This window comes from Sceloporus occidentalis, unplaced genomic scaffold, assembly GCF_023333645.1.
Source record: "Sceloporus occidentalis isolate IW3139 unplaced genomic scaffold, rSceOcc1.0.p SCAF_47, whole genome shotgun sequence".
NCBI classification, from domain to species: domain Eukaryota; kingdom Metazoa; phylum Chordata; class Lepidosauria; order Squamata; family Phrynosomatidae; genus Sceloporus; species Sceloporus occidentalis.
Window position 1 is genome coordinate 5,795,001 of NW_028317027.1, and position 19,878 is coordinate 5,814,878.

At 39.9% G+C, this 19,878-nt stretch overlaps 1 protein-coding gene across 1 annotated transcript in view; it reads left to right on the forward strand.

The window, feature by feature from the left end:
* Positions 1-13,956, forward strand: part of LOC149289274 (endoplasmic reticulum membrane adapter protein XK-like) — a 15,299-nt gene extending 1,343 nt beyond the window's left edge. Inside the window, exons 2-5 of the mRNA XM_089490914.1 lie at positions 578-840; positions 6,763-7,517; positions 11,993-12,080; positions 13,739-13,956. Of these exons, the coding sequence (XP_089347040.1) occupies positions 578-840; positions 6,763-7,517; positions 11,993-12,080; positions 13,739-13,956 (1,324 nt within the window). The remainder of the gene's footprint in view (positions 1-577; positions 841-6,762; positions 7,518-11,992; positions 12,081-13,738) is intronic.
* The last annotated feature ends 5,922 nt before the right edge of the window (positions 13,957-19,878 follow it).

Below are 19,878 nucleotides of genomic sequence, written 5' to 3' on the forward strand. Positions count from 1 at the left end.
CTTACGTTTCAGAACTTTGAATATTTAATTATAGCAAAGCCACTATAAATATAATTTATCTTAGGTAGTGGTGTATTTTGGTTGGACGCAGCCTTAAGCCCCAAGATACTACCCATAGCTTACCTCCATGACCTTCGTCCTCTATTCTGAGCAGTGGGATATGACATATCCCACTGTTCCTCCTCATGCATCATAGCATCAGACCTCTATAGTATTACTGAGTTGGTTACCTGGTTATTCCCAGAGACCTTAACCTGCCACCCTAGGCCTAGGCTTAATCCAGGCCAGATATGCCAATGTAGATATGCCAATGAATCTCAAAGTTATTTTGAATTACTTGTTGTTCTTCCTGGATATATTACGGTATTTATGATATTTATGATGAGATGTAAGAGAAGGTTAAAAAAGACAAATGTAGAGTAGAATTTTATTTTGTGGATTGGAGGTGGATAAGTTTTTATCTAATGAAGCAGGGTAGCGATTGTGCTAAAAAACTAAATCCCAACAGCCTTCATTAAATTGCAAGGTAACTGTAACTTTCTGTTTAGTGTTTTTAAGTGATTTTTGTTTTTTACAGGTGCTTGGACGCTTTCTACCTTTACCTTAGTCATGGCAAATCAGAGGAGCCATATGTCAATATCATCAAAAAGAAGCAGTTGTCCAATGATGGTGGTTGTGTGGAAGTGGAAAAGGAAGTTGGGCGCTGTGAAGGAAGGTTGTTTATACACAGATCTGCTTTCAGCCGGGCCTCAGTCATCCAAGCGTTCCTCGGATCAGCACCTCAACTGACTCTTCAGCTTTATATCAGTTTATTACAGCAGCATATAAGCCTACCCAGATGTAAGTCAATTCTTTATAATTTACAATACAGAATGCAATGTATGTTGTTTCTCTGCCATCATTACAAATAACATTTCATAGATAAGGTGACTGACAGAAAAGCAAAGGTGAAAGCAAGAGATCTTTGCATAATTTCTTGAAGCCTTTCTGACATACGTCTTCGTGACGGGATGAAACATCATGAAAATGTGTGCCAGAAAACCTTTTGTGACCGCATGGAACCTCAGGATTAAAGTAGCAGTGTGCGCATCCACTCACATCGCTACGCAAAGGTTTGCACATTGGGATGAGCGTGTTATTTAGTGTGCTCTGTAGATTTCAAAAGAACTATACAATCAGTGGCGTCGCTACAGGGGGGCAAGGGGGGGCAATTGCCCCCCTAGGATATTCCTTGCCCCCCCTGTTGCCCCCCCGCCGATTTTGGAGCCACCCAGGACAGTCCCCTTGACTGCTAACGACGGCATGGTGCCGTCGCTAGCAGTATCTTACCTTGATGGAGGTCTGTGGACCCCCATCACCACCTACCCCGGCGATCTGCCCCTCACACTGAAGGGCATCACCGGGGCCACCCGATCCGGCCGGTGACGGCACGCGCAATGACGCGATGACGTCACCGCGCAACTTTATTAATAACTGACAATTGTCAGTTAAAGCGGTATGGGGGCATGCTGCTTAGATGCCTGTATCTCAGGCATCTAAGCAGCTACAGACCCCCAACATATACCGTTGGAAAGGTAATTATCTCAACTTGTAAAAAGAATAATTAAAAAAAATTACGTTAAAAAATAAATTAAAAAAAATGATTTAAACATAAAGTAGTTAAACTTTAAAAAAAAAAAAAAATTAAGTATTCTAGCTAAATGATTACTGTGGTAGCAAATGTTACCACAGCGATCATATAGCTATTAAAAGTCACATTCCCTTTTTAAAAATGTCCGATACTAATTTTTAATCCCATGATCCCTTTGATCATGCGGTTAAATTTAGCCAACGGTAGGGGGAGGCAATTTTTGAAATCCTGATGAACTGCAAATATTATTAAAATCAGCCATTTAGCCTGTGTGGTACGTGAGTAACCATCTCATCCCTGGAGCTCCTTGCATTTTTACTGCAAAACTTATGTTTGCTGTAAAAGTGATTTTTTTTTTTTTTTCTCCCTTTACCATCATTTCTTTGGGATTGTAAGGGGAAAGAATGGTGTGTGCTACTGTGAGTGAATGTATGGAAAGTATGGTGTGTGCTTCTGCGAGTGAATGGAGATATGAAAGGCGTGTAGTCATCAGTAATTAGGGTGGAAGCCTTGACGTGGCATTACTGCTCAAGTAGGAAGTTAAATTATGGCGCAAAAAGTATACATTTGCAAGAACTACACCCCTTGGCGCATCAAATGAGGGTCTGTATGTGTTTCTAGTACAAACCTGGAGTGCGCAAGACACAAATGAACATGTCGCTATGGATAGAAAAAACATATTTTCTAGCCAAAGCGACACATTCCATCATTATTTGTGCACTCAACTTTTGTCCTCGAAATACATGTAGCCCCTCATTTGAAGCTCCAAGGGGCGTAGTTTCTTAAAATGGATGAATTGTCTGGATGAGGGAGAGCATGGCACTAGCAGGATGTTTGAGCCTTGGGGACCGAGATGGCACAGGCCAGGTGTATATGGGACAAAGATGGCAAATCTTATGTGTGTAATCTGGGTGCTGGCCAGGTTCTATGTGGACAGTGTGGACGCCAGGGCTTGCTTTGGGGTGTGCAACCTGTGATCTATCCCTGTAATTTAGGGGGTTTTAAATATACCTTTAATGCCGTGTTTTTATGTGAATTCCAATTGATCTGTACCTGCAAAGCTGGGTTTCTGTGTTATTCTGTAGATCCATATCTGCTATGCTATGTTTCCATACATTATTTATGTATACCTGCAAATACAGGGTTTGTATGTCTTGTTCAGTTGATTAATACCTGCAATGCTGTTTCCATGTATTTATTTGATCTATACCTGCGATGCTACATTTCATATATTATTATTGTATACCTGCAAATACAGGATTTGTATGTCTGATTCTATTTGTTTGATATATACCTTCAGTGCTGAGATCACAAGTGAATTTCAATTGATCTATACATGCAAAGCTGGGTTTGTGTGTTAATGTGTTGATCTATACCTGCTACCGGCAGCAGGGTCTTATATTATATATATATATATATATATATATATATATATATATATATATATATATATATCGGCAGCAGGGACTAATATTAATATATATCGGCAACTGGGGCTAATATTAATATATATGGGCAGCAGGGGCTAATATATATATATATATATATCAGCAGCAGGATCTAATATTAGGCCCTGGAATCATTTAGTGCAAAAGTTAAAAGTTGTTTAAAGGATTTCAAGGATTAGTCGTACTAAATTGTGGCTTCAGGCTTCCCATGTTGAATGATCAAATATTGTATTGTCCAATAACAAAAGTATCATTCCATAGCAGATAGCACATTACTTTTGACTATATATATATATATATATGTTTTTTCAGTGGTATGATTTAATGGTGGGAATTATTAATGCCCCCCCAGTTTGACTGTGGTATCTTGTGTGCCCCCCCTATATACTGTTTCTAGAGTCGCCACTGTATACAATAACATACAGTGAAATACCCCCGGTTGTTTACTTTCCAGAAATATGTACTATGTGGGTTATTTATTGTTTTATTTGGTCGTTATTACCATTCACAAACTTGTATAACTTTGAAGACAATGCAAGACTCTACATAACTTGTTACATATAAGGTACTTAAAAACTTCTCATGCTTGAGGTATTTTGGTCAACTCAACTACTTTAGTGACAGTTATCATACAAAAATGTGGCTTTTTAAATATATTATATTAAATATATTATAGCACCTTAGGAGCATTATAGCATAATTATATTAAAAATATAAATTACATTCATTATGGGTGTAAAAGGAGTTAAAGTGATCTGACCTAACTAAGCAACATTTGGCCAGTTGAATTCACATGCTCACAGAAAGGACAGACGGAGACTTATTTAAGTGCAAATGTAGCCCCCTGAAGCCCACATCAATGGGCAACTGTAAAATGTAAATCATGTATTGTATTGTCGGTGAAAGCAGTAGGGTCTGTTTGTAAATAATGTGTGATAAGATCTGTAAAAGAAACCGGAAGCTTTTGTTTAGTGTGTTTGGTTTTCTTTAGGCTTTTGATCTTACATTGTAAACATGATGTCATTGTCCCTATAAGAACTGTGTGTCTTCCCCAATACCTTGTTACAATCTTTACATTCTTGCTCCAGTTACATCTTCATTACCAATGTAACCCTGTGTATGTTAGCCTTCCATAGGCTTCATCACAGTATTAAACCCTCCATTTTCCTATCAAATAAGTATTTTCTTGTGATTATTCGAGCTACGTGGATTTAAGCTATTTACCCCTAGAGTCGGCACCTGGACTCCCCTTTTCTCAAATATTTCCCATTGATACCCACAGTAATATTATGATTATGTTTTATTTATCTAGCACCAACAATTTATGCAGCGCTTCATACAATATACTTATTCAAAGGGTCTGACAAAACTAGAAGTGAAGGGATTAAAGTGCTAACTTTTGAATAAAGCAGTATTTATATAGGATAATCTGTTTGCTGTATAAAGAAATCTAGCTGCACCCAATGTATATTCAGGGAAAGTTTACATAGAATTGAAATGCTCCTGTACCAAAGATAAACAGTTTAATACACAAGCTAGCATGTTTACATATCCATTTCTTGTAATATTAAATAAACAATCAAGTACATTTTGTTTTAACAGTTAATCTAGTATATAATACAAATCAAATCCCTCTTACTTTTTTATTTCTTGACATAACAAACACTATCAAGATCTACTGCCCACCCCATACATTGTGTAACAGGCATCCATGCCAACCGTACAAACAGGGTGCTGCTGGGCCTAAATACTGAAACCGACCACAAAGAAAAAGGCACTGGATGTGTATGTGTGCTCTTGAATTTCTTTGAATTCAAGCAAAGCACACTGCCGCAGCCTGAGAACAATAAATAAATGGCATATGCCATAACCTTCCATACTCTACCTGATGTACCTTAGAATACTGAACAGCTTCCATTAGAAGGAAGTTGAGGAGGACCATGGGACTGATGCTGACTAATCCTGCTAGGGTCAGGAAGCCATGAGTAGTCCAGCCAAGCACCCCCTCCACTTTCTGCATTCTTGTGTTCAATGGATATTATTATCCTATTCCTCAACCAAGAATCCACAAAAACTCTGGTTCATTCACTTATCATTTCCCGTCTTGACTACTGCAACACTTTTCTGGTTGGCATTCCACTCTCTCCTCTGCAGTTTGTCCGGAATGCTGCTGCTAGGCTTATCTTCCTTGCACGCCGCTCCTCTTCTGCTTCCCCACTCTGTGAAATCATCCATTACCTTTAGAATTAAATTTAAAATCCTGGTACTGACATATAAGGCCCTCCATAACACTGCTCTTCCATACATGAGTAGAAAAAGGTATTGACTAGGCAACCTCCCTGTTGTTTATTACTCCTAGTATGGTTTCAACGTGATTATCCTTGTGAAGACCTGGATCCTCCCCCCCAAGAACTTTACAGCTTCTGTTAGAAGTCTAGACTTTTTATTTCATTGCCTAAGATTATTTTGCCAATATTGTAGTGCTGGCAAACTCTGCAAGTTAACATCTCCTCATAGATTAACCCTATAGGTTCCTTCATGCATTAAAACCATGGACTTCTTGGCCTTTCTCTTCTGTTTACCAGGGACTTCTCCATAGCCTTCTCCTTGCTACCCTGCTTCTTACCATTACCATCCTTAGAGCCAGGGGCGTAACTAGAAGCCTCAGGGCCCCGGTGCGAGAATCTGTTAAGGGCCCCCCTACCCCCAACCCAATCTACCACCTTCTCACACTATCTACCCTCTCCCTAACCCCCCTTTCTCACTATCTACCCTCTCCCTACCCCCTTCTCACTATTAACCCTCTCCCTACCCCTCCTTCTCACTATCTACCCTCTCCCTACCCCCCCTTTGTAGGTCACTTGCCATGCAGTCCTGTGGTGGGGGTGCGAGGCCTCTGTCTCGCTGCTCTGCCGCGGTGCGCACGGCTTCACAGCTGAGCGCCTGCATATGACGTCATATGCCGGCGCTCAGTGTGAAGTGCCGGCACCCGAGACAGACGCCTTACGCTCCCACCGCTGCAGCCAGTGCAGCGCTGAGGCAGGAGGCGGCGACAGCGGCAGGGAGCAGAAGAGACAGAAGGGCGCCGAGCAGTTGCTGAAAACGCCCGCTCGGCACCCCTTGGGCCCCCCTGACTGTCAGAACTCCAGGGCCCGGTCACAGTCGCGACCCCTGCGACCCCGGTAGTTCCGCCACTGCTTAGCGCTACTTCCCCCTGCCTTCCCATGACTGGTACCTGGCACGGTCTACACTGCAAGTTTGCAAAGTCCAACCCACTAAATACCCGACCCTTAACACTTGTTTGGGTTGTTCTTATTAGCTGAAAGGTGGTTGCTAGCCAGATTTATATGATATAAAGTCTCACAAGCTCTCATAAGGTCACTTGAACGTGTTCTCAGGGAGATTTACAAGCACTTATAATGTTGCATGATGACAAAGAAGCTCTCGTATGGGGTCACTTATAAATTGTTGGTTTTTCAAGACCTCTAAAGCCAAATGTTTCTTAATGGATCTGAAAGTCGCCTTGTGTGTGATTTTGCAAGGGCTTACATTTTAGGCTGAGATAAGTCAGTTGAGTTGACTCTATTTATCAAATATTTTAATTTAAAAGAGTAATTTGTTTCTTTATAATTTTTTATGTCTAAAAAAAACTGCAGTTGACCGTTATCTTTCATTTATTTTCAGGTTTGCTTATGGGCATATCTCTGCTGTCCATTACATATGGAGCATTAAGATGCAACGTACTGGCTATCAAAATCAAGTACGATGATTACTATATAAACTTTAGACCGACTGCCTACCTCTGCATATTTCTGTTGAGATTCTTTGAGATTGCCACAAGAGTCATTGTCCTTGTCCTCTTCAGCTCGGTTTTTCAAATCTGGACCTTACCTGTGGTGTTAATAAATTTTTTATTTTTTTTCACCTGTCCATGGATTCTTTTTTGTAAAAGCAGATCACCCTCTCCCAGAAACACAGAAAAGACCTTGAAGAAGATAGGCACTGCTGTGCAGCTTTGCTTACTTACCTTCCTCTATTCTGGAATCAACATGTTTTGCTGGTCTGCCATTCAGCTTGAACTCAGTGATCCAGACTTGATTAACAAATCTCAGAACTGGTACCGCATGGCAGTGTATTACATGCTGAGACTTATTGAAAATGCTTTCCTGTTGTTGTTATGGTACATTTTCCAGACTGATGTTTACTTTTTTATATGCCCCCCTGTCTTGGTCCTACAGCTACTGGTCAGTTACGGCATCTCTGTGGTCTTCATGCTGACTTTTTATCAGTTCTGTCACCCCTGCAGGATACTGTTTACGTCCAGTATTTCAGATGGCTTGTTAGCGTGCTTTAAGTTTCTTTGTTATATGTGTATACCATCAAGAGCATCAACTCAAGGGAATAGATTTGGTGCAAAACTTTCTAATAGCTCTGAAATTGCTGAGCCTTAAATGAAAATTACAACATGTGATTTACATTGCCATGACAGAGGTAACCTTTGTTGAGATGCAAGCAGATCTAGTAGACTTTTGAATGGCAGTGAAGACAAAACCATGACGCAGAAAGCACTGGGATAGAGACATAGAAACAGAAAATGAAGAGCAGTGTGACCCTTACATTTAAGAACCAGAAGAACATTCATTATAAGATTCATGCTGTTTGTCATTAAAGTAGAAATGCTGGTGACTATTTTCACCCTATGATGTCTTCAAGCCACACTATTTTGTGTGTGGTGTGGTCTAGGTTGCTGATATGTAGAAGTAGAAGATGAAGACAAGTTGGCAACAACAAAGATGCCAACTCCATGCATTAAACAGAACATTTTGTTGACACAAGGGCATATACAAGACTGGTGGAGACAGGGAACAATACCCAGTAGTGCAAAACACTGAAGGTGCTGTTCCCTGTTTCCTCTCTAAAAATGTATCAGGAATTGGCATGCTCACTGTGGCCCAGGAATGGCAGTTTTAAGGGATAGCTCTCTTCTTCAAACCTAGGTACCGGAAACTCACGAAGAGTCAGGTGTTTGTCAAGTGAATAATGATTGCACGCAGGTCAAACTATGCAACCAACGGATACAATGAATAGTAGTGGTAAAACATGGGAGGGGACAGTATACATCCAAATAATGGTGTACTCAAGGTGTTGAATCAGAAACCATGTATTTTCGCTGTTATGACTAAATGATTAAATGGGTGATCGAATAAAGACCATAAAGTGTACAAATGATAAATGTATAAAAATGGATTCATATACATGTGTAGACAATTTTATTCATTTATGTAATTGATGTAATTGATTGATTGGCAGACATTTTAATGTAAATTTTATATTACTAATGACTGTAACAACACATTCTTTTTAAATAACTTTGGAAAATCAAGGGCTAATGCTGGAAGGAAGAGTATATAAGGCCCCTGACCACCATTACTAAACTAATGGTCGTGAGAAAATCCACATGAAAAGAGGAAGAAACACATCAGGTTGTACCCCCAGGACACTTGTTTTTAATATAAGCAATATTAATTCTAATAATATTATACCACTTTATTACTACAACGCGAACAGAGAACATTTTTTCTACTGCATCATTATAGGGAGAAACAGAGATGGACATAATAAAGAAGATTGAAGATGGAATCGGGTAGAGGTGCTCATATTGTACAAGAACGAGGGCTGCCTCGCTGACTAAAGTGAAACAAAACGAGAAAACAGCACCATTGCTGGAGGGTTACCTCCACAGATAAAAGGTGTCCTTTAAAAAAGATAGGTACATGTACAAAAATACAAGACCATGCCAATGCAACTTATACTAAAGCTTTCATTCTAAATATGCTATGGCTTTTTTATTGCTAATATATACAGTGCTTTAACAAAACATCCTAACTCCCCAAACTCTTTTGAGGGGCTTCTTCCTTATGTATGTATCCTCATATTGATCTAAATGGCTACATCATATAACTTGTAATTGAACATGTGAAATTAGTGCTCACTTATTAGCACTTTTAATATGGAGTATTTATGACTTGTGTATGTTTGTTAATAAAATATTACATCCAGGTTTAAAGGGTCCATATCTTTATCATACATCACAACTCTTTTTCTCCAAGCAAGAATACAACTTTACAAAAATGCATGGCAAGAATGAATCTGCTGTTGCACAATTTTACTCTAGGTCAATTACTTCCTGATATAATGTCAAATTAGCATTAGCTGACTTCAATGTCTCTTTTCCGGCTACAGAATCAAGGAGCTATAGGTGGCCAAACAATAACCATAATCCATAAGCTTTTCCTCCAGACAGGAATAAAACATTGGCGCCCCCTATGCCACAGGGACCTGTGAATATATATATATATATATATATATATATATATATTCATACAATAAGAGAAGGGCCACCCAACAAAAAAGTAATTAAAACAAAGGAGAAAGCTCTTAAACACATGGTAGAGATTGCAAGGAAGTGGCCACATCTGTGTTTCTTAAAAAAAACAAAACTAAAAGAACTAAACCACTGAAGAGAGAGAGAGAGAGAGAGAGAGAGAGACTGACATGACTCATGTGATGGGAAGTATTATTTGTTTTTCAAATGCTATAAGTTTCCAGCGAAATACATTAAAAAAAATAATTGTATAATGGTGCAGAATGTGACTACAATTAATCAAGGACCATTCCGGGGGATATTTTGATCATGAAATCATGCCATTGTTTGTAATTGGACTTGTGTATAAAAAAATTGATTATGTTGCAAATTAGTAACAATAAAAAAACAATATAATGGTCCTTGTGATTATTTTACATTTACCACTTTGCACAATAATTGCCATTTACAAGCAATCCCAAAAGTATTTTGGGTTTTTCTCTTGGACATTTTGCCCATATCTATCAGATTATATAAGAAACCACTTAAAATACATACATTTAGTTAACACCTATATAACAACCTAGCTGCCAATGGAAAAATATGAGTTAAAAATGGCACTTTAAAGGTCAACATCAGTTTTATCTTCTAACTCCAACAACAAAAGAACACATGCAGTAGATGCATTTAAGTGCATGAAAAATTGGAGATTAATCTAGCCTTGGTGGCGAGTAGTTTGCATTACTTCCTTTACTGAAAAACCTCCAGCAGCAAAACAGTTAATGATAAAAGAACAATAACCAATAAGAACAGAGCCCAAAGACCCTATAAATGATACAAAGTCCGGTCACTCCTCCTCTTTCTTTGCTGCTTAGCCTCCAGGTGAGAACCTTCCATTTTATTTGCCTTTATTATACTAGGCCTATTTATTATACTAGGCCTATTACTTATATTGCTATCTAGTATATTGTTATTTGGCTATTGGGATTTATTGCCATTTTGTGGTAGCTTGCATTTTGTCTATTTGTATTTCTTTGGTTTTTCAGATGTATTCTTAATTTTTCTACTTTGTCCTACCTTTATTATTTGTATTATTATTATTATTATTATTTTTATTGTTTAGTCTCCATTGGTGTTTTTCTTCTTGTTTGCTTTCCCACCCGCGTGTCTACGTCGTTTATCTTCACGACTGTCACGTGGCCCTGCGCCTCGCGGTCGTGCCGGGCTTCCATCCGTGCGGCTGTGTGGTCCCGCGACGGTTTTTCTCTCTTCTTGGCTGAGCTTTCCGGCCGCGTGGTCCCTGGTTGGGACCGCGCGGCGGGATCGCTCAACCTGTCCTTCGGCCGCGGTACTGTAGTTTCCTACGGTTCGCAATCCGGCCGTAATTTATATATTTTTTCCCGGGAGCGGCTCAGCTTTATTAGTCTGACCACGCGGCGCGGCCATTTTGTTTTCCATAGCACAGTGTGCATGTCTTTTAGGTATAGGACCCTGGGTTCAATTCCCGGCTACTCCATTTATGAAAAATTAACATGCATTAAAAATTAAAATACAATGTACATGACTACACTTTGTATAATGCTGAGCCTCCTATTGCTTACCATAGAAGTTTATAGTTGTATTATAGGTGGATCCAGAAGAGGTACAATTGCTTCCCACCAGCAACCAATGATCAGTGTCAATTTTGTCTGCACAGATTGTCTGCCCATTCCCCTTAATGTGATCACTGGATTCTAGCAGAAGCACAAGGGTATGAATAGACAGGGGGCGAGGGAGAATTGGAAGTATACTGGTAGTAGGTAAGGTTCTTTGAGTAGAAAAGAGGCTTTTGCTCTATTTATAGTTCTTTTTTCAACACTTTCTTAATGGCCTTCTGTAATCTGTCCTTCCCTATATCATTTGCTTTCCTTTATAGAGACACTAGGGGACAAAATCCCAACCCAACTTCTATGTTTTAGTTTTTTTAATAATTATTATAAAATTATAAAAATTAAAATCTCCAGTTCTCCAGGCCAACACCCAGGTCTTGACACGACCCACTACCGGCCTATTTCCTCTTAAAATGGGGGTGTTTCCTGTGATGTCAGCGGGAAAGCCCACCGATGTAATCAGGACCGACCCAAGACTTAATGCCGCCTGGGGCGAAGTTTAAAATGCCGCCCCCCCTGCCAACGCCGGGGGGAGCGGCATTTTAAACTTCGCCGACCCCATTATCTACCCTTCCTATTATCTGCCCTACCCCCCCCCCCCCTTGTACTTACCTTTAAACAGTCCTGCGGCGAGTCTCCCTGTTCTGCCACGGTGCCTGCTTGTAACGCTGAGTGCCGGAAATTGACGTCACATCCGGCGCTCAGCATTACAAGCCGGCACCGAGACCAAGCTAGAGTGCTCGCAGAGGAGAGAGAGGGACACTGAGCGGGTAAGCGAAAACCACTCTGTGCCCCTCTCTCTCCTCCGCTTCAAAAAATAAATAAAAGCGCTTGGAGCGGCAAAGTGCCGCCCCTTCAAAAGTGCAGCCTGGGGCAATTTCCCCACTCGGCTCCATTGTAGGGCCGGCCCTGCGCCCACCAACATCAACGGTACCGCCCACCGACATTAGCAGGACTGCCCACGGATGTCAGTACCCAAAAGTTCCCAGGTATGCAAAGAGCCTTTCATTATGGTAAATACAACTGCTCCTAGGATCGGTCATATGGGGGCTGTCACGTCTACCATAAGTCAGAGCACTCACCGCGGAAGTTCTTCTCCTGGAGGAGTGCGCTGAGAAGCAACCCCCAGGTATTCGATGATCCCAACAGTGAGGAGGCCCCGGAGTAGGCAGATATGGAGAGGTAGATAGTCTCTGGGTATAGCTGGAGAGATCCACACAAAATAGGGAAGGCAGAGATAATTGGTCAGGGCACAATTCGCTAAATGAGGCGGAGAGCAAAACCAAACGCAGAGTCAGACGAGCCAGGGGTCATACACAGGACGGGTAGTCAGCCAGAAGGTGGGTCAAATCCAAAGCGGGTAGTCAGACGATCCAGGTCATACACGTGGAGGAACGAACACAGCCAAATCACAGATCAGAGGGTAGTCAGGACAAGCCAAAGGTCAGATTAATCATAGAACGCTACAGAACGGGTAACCAGCAAAAGACCACACCAGGGTACAGGTAACAGGGCTTCCGGATTTTTAAATTTGGCGCCGGTAGCCACCACGCCCCCAACGCTGACGTCACACGCGCCCCCTAACTGCCAAAACCTGGCAGCTGCGGCTAAACCTAGCTACAGTCCAGCAGGGGGAGCACGACCGCAATGCCGAGCACCCGGCTTACGCTTCCTCCTGACCTCGCCACGAGGTAAGTCTAGCGGCGAGCCGGGAGCCGGCCGGACGGACGCAGGACGACGGGGGACCGCGGATCTACGGGAGCAGGTGACAGTGGCCCTACATTTTTTGTGTTGCTGGATGCCTCGATGTTAATTGCTTTCTATGCTCGTTTAAGCCCATAAGTTTAAAAGACTAATTGATCGTTATGGAAGCTTTTTGCAATTATGTTAGCACAACTAAAAATGTCTAAGTTACGTAACCCCAAACGGCAGTGTATTTGTGATCACATTCATCATTTCACATATTTTCATATATAGGGACAGCCAGAAAAGTACATATGCTCACCTTGGTGTTTTATGACACCTGTAAAAGCAAACCTTAATCAGTCCTTGGTCTCGCCTTATATTCAGGATAGCCATATGCCTACCCCCTGCATGTTTAAATTCCCTTACTGATTTAACCTATATTACTACTACTTGGAAGTAGTTCTGCTTAGTGAAAAACAGTAATAGAGATTTACAGTCACAATCACTTAATACATAAATATAAAAAGTCATAAACACCCTTGAAAGAATTTTTGCCGCAACATTGGAAGGCATTCTGTTACAGCTTGCGATCTTTAAAGTTACAGATAGTTATTTTTTTGGTTTTAATATGGTTTTAGATATAAAAGATGGGATTCAAATATAATAGAGTTATTGAATGTCTTCCTGACAAAATAAGCACTGCACGAGGAAATACAAAAAAACCACACTAATACATACAAGGTAAATTAAGGTCTTTTAAGAAGCTTTTTCAGTTTATATAGAAAGGTGGTTTGGCAAAAAATATGAATTAATCAAATTTTTACATCATTTTTTTGGGAAAGGTTTGGGAATATAAAAGTATTAGTACCTTTGACCAATTTACCTGCTCGTATTTCCCATAACAAAGGACCCATTTTTTCACTCTAAAATTCACATAAGGATTGCCTGCATTCTTTCTAAGTTAAAAACTCAACTAAAACTAACTCTAAGAGTGGCCCCGAAGGTATGTACATCACTGCTGACATCGATCAGAGCCAAAAGTCAGGACATCCTTTCCATTTTCCTTTGTTCCTATATAAATCTATCATCACAAATATCCTAGGGAAATGCAGCGATTTCAAAAACACATGGTGTGATACCAAGATAGTAGCTCTCACATGCAGCAAAGCATACAAATGAATAAATAAAAATTTATATAGACACACAGTGCTATGGAAAAGTATTTGCTGCTTCCCGATTTATTCTATATTAGCATATATGTCACTCTACATATTAGACATTAATTAAAAGGACAGTTTTTATATGATGATTTAATGTATAGAAGGAAAAAAGCTAACCAACCCTACCTGGCCATATGTGAAAAAGTAAATGCCCCTTAGTTACTATATCTACCAATTAACCAACCCTGTTGAATTAAAAAATTTATTAAATAGGATCTTGCAATGGGGAAGCCATGTATGAAAAACTAAGTATACCTTATGATTGAATAGCTTGTAGAACCAACTTTAACATCTATAACTTGAAATAATAATTTCTGTATGACTAAGGAACTTTGGCCCACTCAACTTTACAACGTTGGTTAAGTTCACTGAGGTTTATGGGCATTAGTTTGTGCACAGCTTTCTTAAGGTCCCACCACAGCACAGCAATCAAGTTAATGTCTAAACTTTGACTGGGCCATTTCTTCAGATAATTTTCCTTTTACATGACCCTGTTTTGGTCAAGTTTTAGCTGCTGGACAGATGGCCTCACATTTGACTGTAGAATACTTTGCTATACAGAGGAGTTCATGGTCAACTCAATGGCTGCAAGATTCCCAGGTCTTGTGGCTGCAAAACAAGCCCAAATCATCACCCCTCCACCACCATGCTTGACAGTAGGTATGAAGAGTTTGTGCTGATATGCTATCTTTGGTTTTCACCAAATGTGGCGCTGTGCATTATGGCCAAACAACTCTACTTGTCAGTCCAAAGGGCATTGTTCCAAAAGTCTTGTGGTTTAATCACATGCAACCTACCCCAGTGCTGCAATGTTCTTTTTAGAGAGAAGAGGCTTTTTCCTGGCAACCCTTCCAAACATACTTGTTCTGTCTTTTTCTAATTGTACTGTCATGAACTTTAACATGCTGAGGCCTGTAGAGTCTGAGAGCATTGCACTGTCTGACCTTGGTGTTAATTTGCTGGGACGTCCATTCCTGGAAAGATTGCCAACTGTCTTGAATGTTTTCCACTTCTGAATAATCTTTCTCACTTATTAATGGACTTATTGTTTGGAAATGGTCATATAACCCTTTCCAGATTGATGGACAGCAATAATTGCTTCTCTAAGATCATTGCTGATGTCTTTCATTCTTGGCATCGTGTTAACACACACCTGAGTGCTTCAGGTCAGCAAACTGCTACAACTTCGACAGGTAGTCACACATGCTAATGATCAATTAATCAAGGGCATTTGGTTAGCAGCACCTGTCTGCTAATTGGCATCTTAACTCCTATGGAAACAGTAAATGTGTACTTTGTTTGCCACACATGGCTTCTTCATTTTGGGTTTATTTTAATAAATCATGACATGGTGTAATATATCATATGTTGATGTTTAACTGAGGTTGTATTCACCTATTTTTTAAACCTGCTAATGAATAGATGATTGTTATTATGTCCTGATATTTAAAACCATATAATTCAAAGAGGATGTACTTTCTTTTTCACGGGACTGTAGGTTTTAATTAACTCTTTGCCTTGAATAAATGAACTGATAATTTAAAATCTGCATTTAGTGTTTACTCACGTTGTCTTTGTCTTATATTAAAAACAACTGGATGATCTGAAACAATTAAATGTAACACAAAAATCCGGAAAATACATTTTTTCGGCATTGAATGGGTATAAGAATTTGGATCATCTGTAATGTAACAGATGCATTTTAAACATATTATGTATAGTACTAACTCTAAAAAAAACCAGACATAATACAAATTGGATGTTATTGGTCCTAAGTTCCATGGTCATTGGCTTGTCAATGAAGTACTAGCTCCACACAAGTAGAAAAGTGGTAAGCTTAAAAAATAATACAGAACAACGCCATTCATTTGATTCCTAAAAATACATATATAAGAAAAGTATAAGGAACCTATGGCTCTGGTTTTTTTTACATAACATTTTTTATTGAATACCATATAATTCGCAGATCACAAAACATTTGTTTCAAGAATTTAGACACAACACCCAGCATCATGGCTTAACCACCATAGCTGATCCCCACCCGACCAATGGTATAAATGTCCCATAAAATCTGTGATATTATGTTCACACATATGGTTCCAAAGCCCGAATTTCTTCTTGCTCCTTTTAAAACATGTAACAATAGCTAATAAAGTAATACTAAAACAGTCAAATGTTTCCTTGCCCATTTCCTTTTGTCCATCAGTTGGTTAAAGATCTGAGGCCTACTCCCCCAATTTTAATCCTCCCACAGTCTGCAGTCTCATAGGTGGTGTAGTCATTTTTGTGTATATCTCTTAACATTCACTTAGTTAAAGTTATTGGGAGCTTCTATACTAGTCTAGAACAGTACCATGAAGAGTACCTGAAGGTGTCCCTAATTCTAGACTTGGTAATGTTATCTAGGCCTCTATAAATCCCACTCATCATTTAACCCCTTAACGTCCATTGCCGGGTCAGGCACGTCATGCAAAACGGTCACTTAACGACCTATGACGTGCCTGACACGTCATCAGACTTAAACAAGCTTAGAAAGTGATCAATGATCACTTTCTAAGCTTAAACGGTATGTCGAGGCATTCAGCAACACCGAGATCGGCATGATGGGCCATGTCTGGCCCCTCCCCGGGGCGTAAACAGCCGCCATACATTGTATGGCGGCGGACGCCCGTTTTAAAAGCGTTTAGGAGGCGATCAACGATCACCTCCTAAACTTCAATGGTGTCGCTGGAATGCCTCGATCAGGAGGTATCCAGCGACACCAAACACTTACCTCTTGATGGACTGTGACCGCTCCGGAGAGCGGTCACAGCCGCAGCTGCACGCAGTCTTCACCATCCGCAAGATGGCGGCGGCCCAGGAAAAAAAATAATAAAGTTGAAAAAGTTCGCTAGACGGTCTCCTGACCTTCTAGAGAACTCTGGCTCCACTTGCTGGTTGAATACAGGTACTGCATTCAACCATACAAGTCAATGGAGGCCAGCTTTCTAATCACTATGTGATTAGTAAAATATTTTAAAAAAAAATTAAAAAATTAAAAAAAAGAAAAAGCTTAAAAAAAACATGGTAACATTTAAAAATTATTATGCTTTAGAGGAACTATCCAGTTCCAGCAAAATGTAAAAAAAAAGTCCAAAAAGAGTAAAATAAATAAAATTAAAAAATAAAGTTTATTATTATGAGCAAGTGCTAAAATTAGCGCTGTATCTTCCCAAAAATCCTGACGTGGAAAAATTTAAATAAAAGCATTTCAAATACCCAAGGGGTGTCTAATTTAAAAAAATGAATGGTTTGATGGGGTAAATTGGAGTGGCCGGGCTCAAAGATAGGGCATAGGCACAGACTGACCGAAATGGGGGGAAAAAAAAGCGCACTTCCAAAATGTGGCATTTTAACCTCAAACACCAGACAAACCCATACATGTGGGGTATGACTGAACTCGGGAGATGTTCCTGAACACATATTAGGGTGTTGTTTGATAGTGACGTATACCTGGAGCTATAAATTTATACCCAAAATACAATTTGTGTGAAAAAAAAATAAAAAAAAAATACTACCACAAAGTGTGGCAAAGGCTGGTGGTAGAATCTGATGCATGGAAAGGGTTAAATACTACCATTTTAAGTACCTTGGGGTGTCTAGTTTTCAAAAATATATGGTTTTATGAGGTAAATTGTAGTGGCCAGGCTCAAAGATAGGGCATAGGCATAGGGGAAAAAAAGCGCACTTCCCAAATGTGGCCTTTTAACCCCAAACAGCAGTCAAACCCATGCATGGGTGGTATCACTGTACTCGAGAGATGTTCCTGAACACATATTAGGGTGTTGTTTGATAGTGACGTATACCTGGAGCTATAAATGTATACCCAAAGTACAATTTGTGTAAAAAAAAATACCAAAAAAATACTAACACAAAGTGTGGCAAAGGCTGGTGGTAGAATCTCATGCATGGAAAGGGTTAAAATACTAGCATTTGAAATACCTTGGGGTGTCTAGTTTTCAAAAATATATGATTTGATGGGGTAAATTGCATTGGCCGGCTTCAAAGATACCCGAAATGGCACATGGGGGGAAGAATTACCAGATTTGGAAAAAATGGTTTTTTGAAATAGCAAAACGCTACCTGTACTTAATGCTCCATAACGTGCAGAAAAAAGCAAAAAAACATAAAAACATTGGGTATTTCTAAACTCAGGACAAATAGTAGAATATATTTAGTAGGGTTTTTCATTAGCTTTTTTGGATGAGTAAAAGATTTTTGGGGTAAAAGTCAGAAAATGTGGGTTTTTTTTACATTTTTCATCATATTTTATTACTTTTTTTATGGGAAATTAGATAATATGATTAAAACAATGGTATCTGAAGAAAGCCCTTCTTGTCCTGAAAAAAACAACATATAATTTGTGTGGGTTCACTAAATGAGTGAAGAGAAAATTACATCTAAACACGAACACCGCAAAAGTATTAAAACAGCCTCGGTCCCAATGGTACAAAAGGTAAAACACAGCCTGGTCCTTAAGGGGTTAAAGAACTTTATGGCACAGATCTCTTTTTCTAGATTGACCTCCAACCACTCCATCCTTATGATAAACATCAGCTGACCGACTTCCTTGCTGCCACCAACATAACCCTAAGTTAAATCCTATTATTCCTATACTCATCTGCAATAACTCCCAGAATTGCAAGCTCTGGGGTGATGTGCACCAAAGGGAGTTTTAACTGTTTGCAATAAGCTAGTGACATTTTTTTTTTAAAAACTAGCAAAAGCAGTATAGGTCAGCCTGAGAGACGTCAAACTTCAAACAGTCTGAATTATCTCCATAACCCATATGGAAAAGACGCACCTGAGAGAACTATACATGGCGTGCGGTTATTGGTAGCATGTCTGTAAAGTGTTGTGGGCATCGCCCTAATGTTGGCACATGTGGCTCTATTATGAAATGTCAGCCACCTTCAATGAAGGTATATATTGCATCTCTCTCATAATCGAATATATGGCCATCGGTGGTGGGAGGGAAAAGTTGTCTTTCATAACAGGGACGTTTGAAATTTAGCCTGAAGTACACTGGAATACACCAGAAATGCCTCTTTTTATGGACTGCAGAAATATCGGCAGGCAAGATACAAGATACTGCAATGTAGAATGTGCCCCCATAATGCACTGAACCCTGCACCTGAACTATACAATCTTTTCTACAGCCACAGACAATGTCTTACAGTAAAGATAACCAATTAAATCACTTAATTAATAAATATAAACATCTATGTTTACATTACACTACTAGCCTTAAGACCAGCACGCTAAACACATGAGAATAATATATCCATAAAACATTACTGTTATTTTCAGATGATTTTATCATTTACCTGTTTGTTTGTTTTTCAACCAAAACAGGTATTACTATAACACCATGTTGGGAAAAATAATTGGCTCGATTCAATGACTCGTCTAAACTCGCCCAACTCCCTGCCCATTTCCCCATCGGCAGAATCGCCCTGGACATCAGTGGGCAGTCCTGGCCGTGTCCCGCAACGGTAGACTCCAGGCACAAGTTCCCAGGTATATCACGAAAAACAGATCGCTAACTGCTCACGTGCATACTAAATCTAATAATCACAGCCCGAAATGTGCTGATTCCAAGTTTAAGAAACTATGTGTCTAATAACATTAAAGCCAGGTCTGGACTGGTCATCTAACACACTGGGCAAATGCCTGGTGGGAAGCTGGCTGCTACTCTCCACATTCACCCCTGATGCTCCAATGGATATACACGGCCACATGCTGCGTGAGTATAAAAGTGCAACACACTGCTGCGCGTATCCAGTCGTTGACTCCACTTACATCATTTGGTGGCGACTGGCTTTAATGGGCCAGGGCTGCA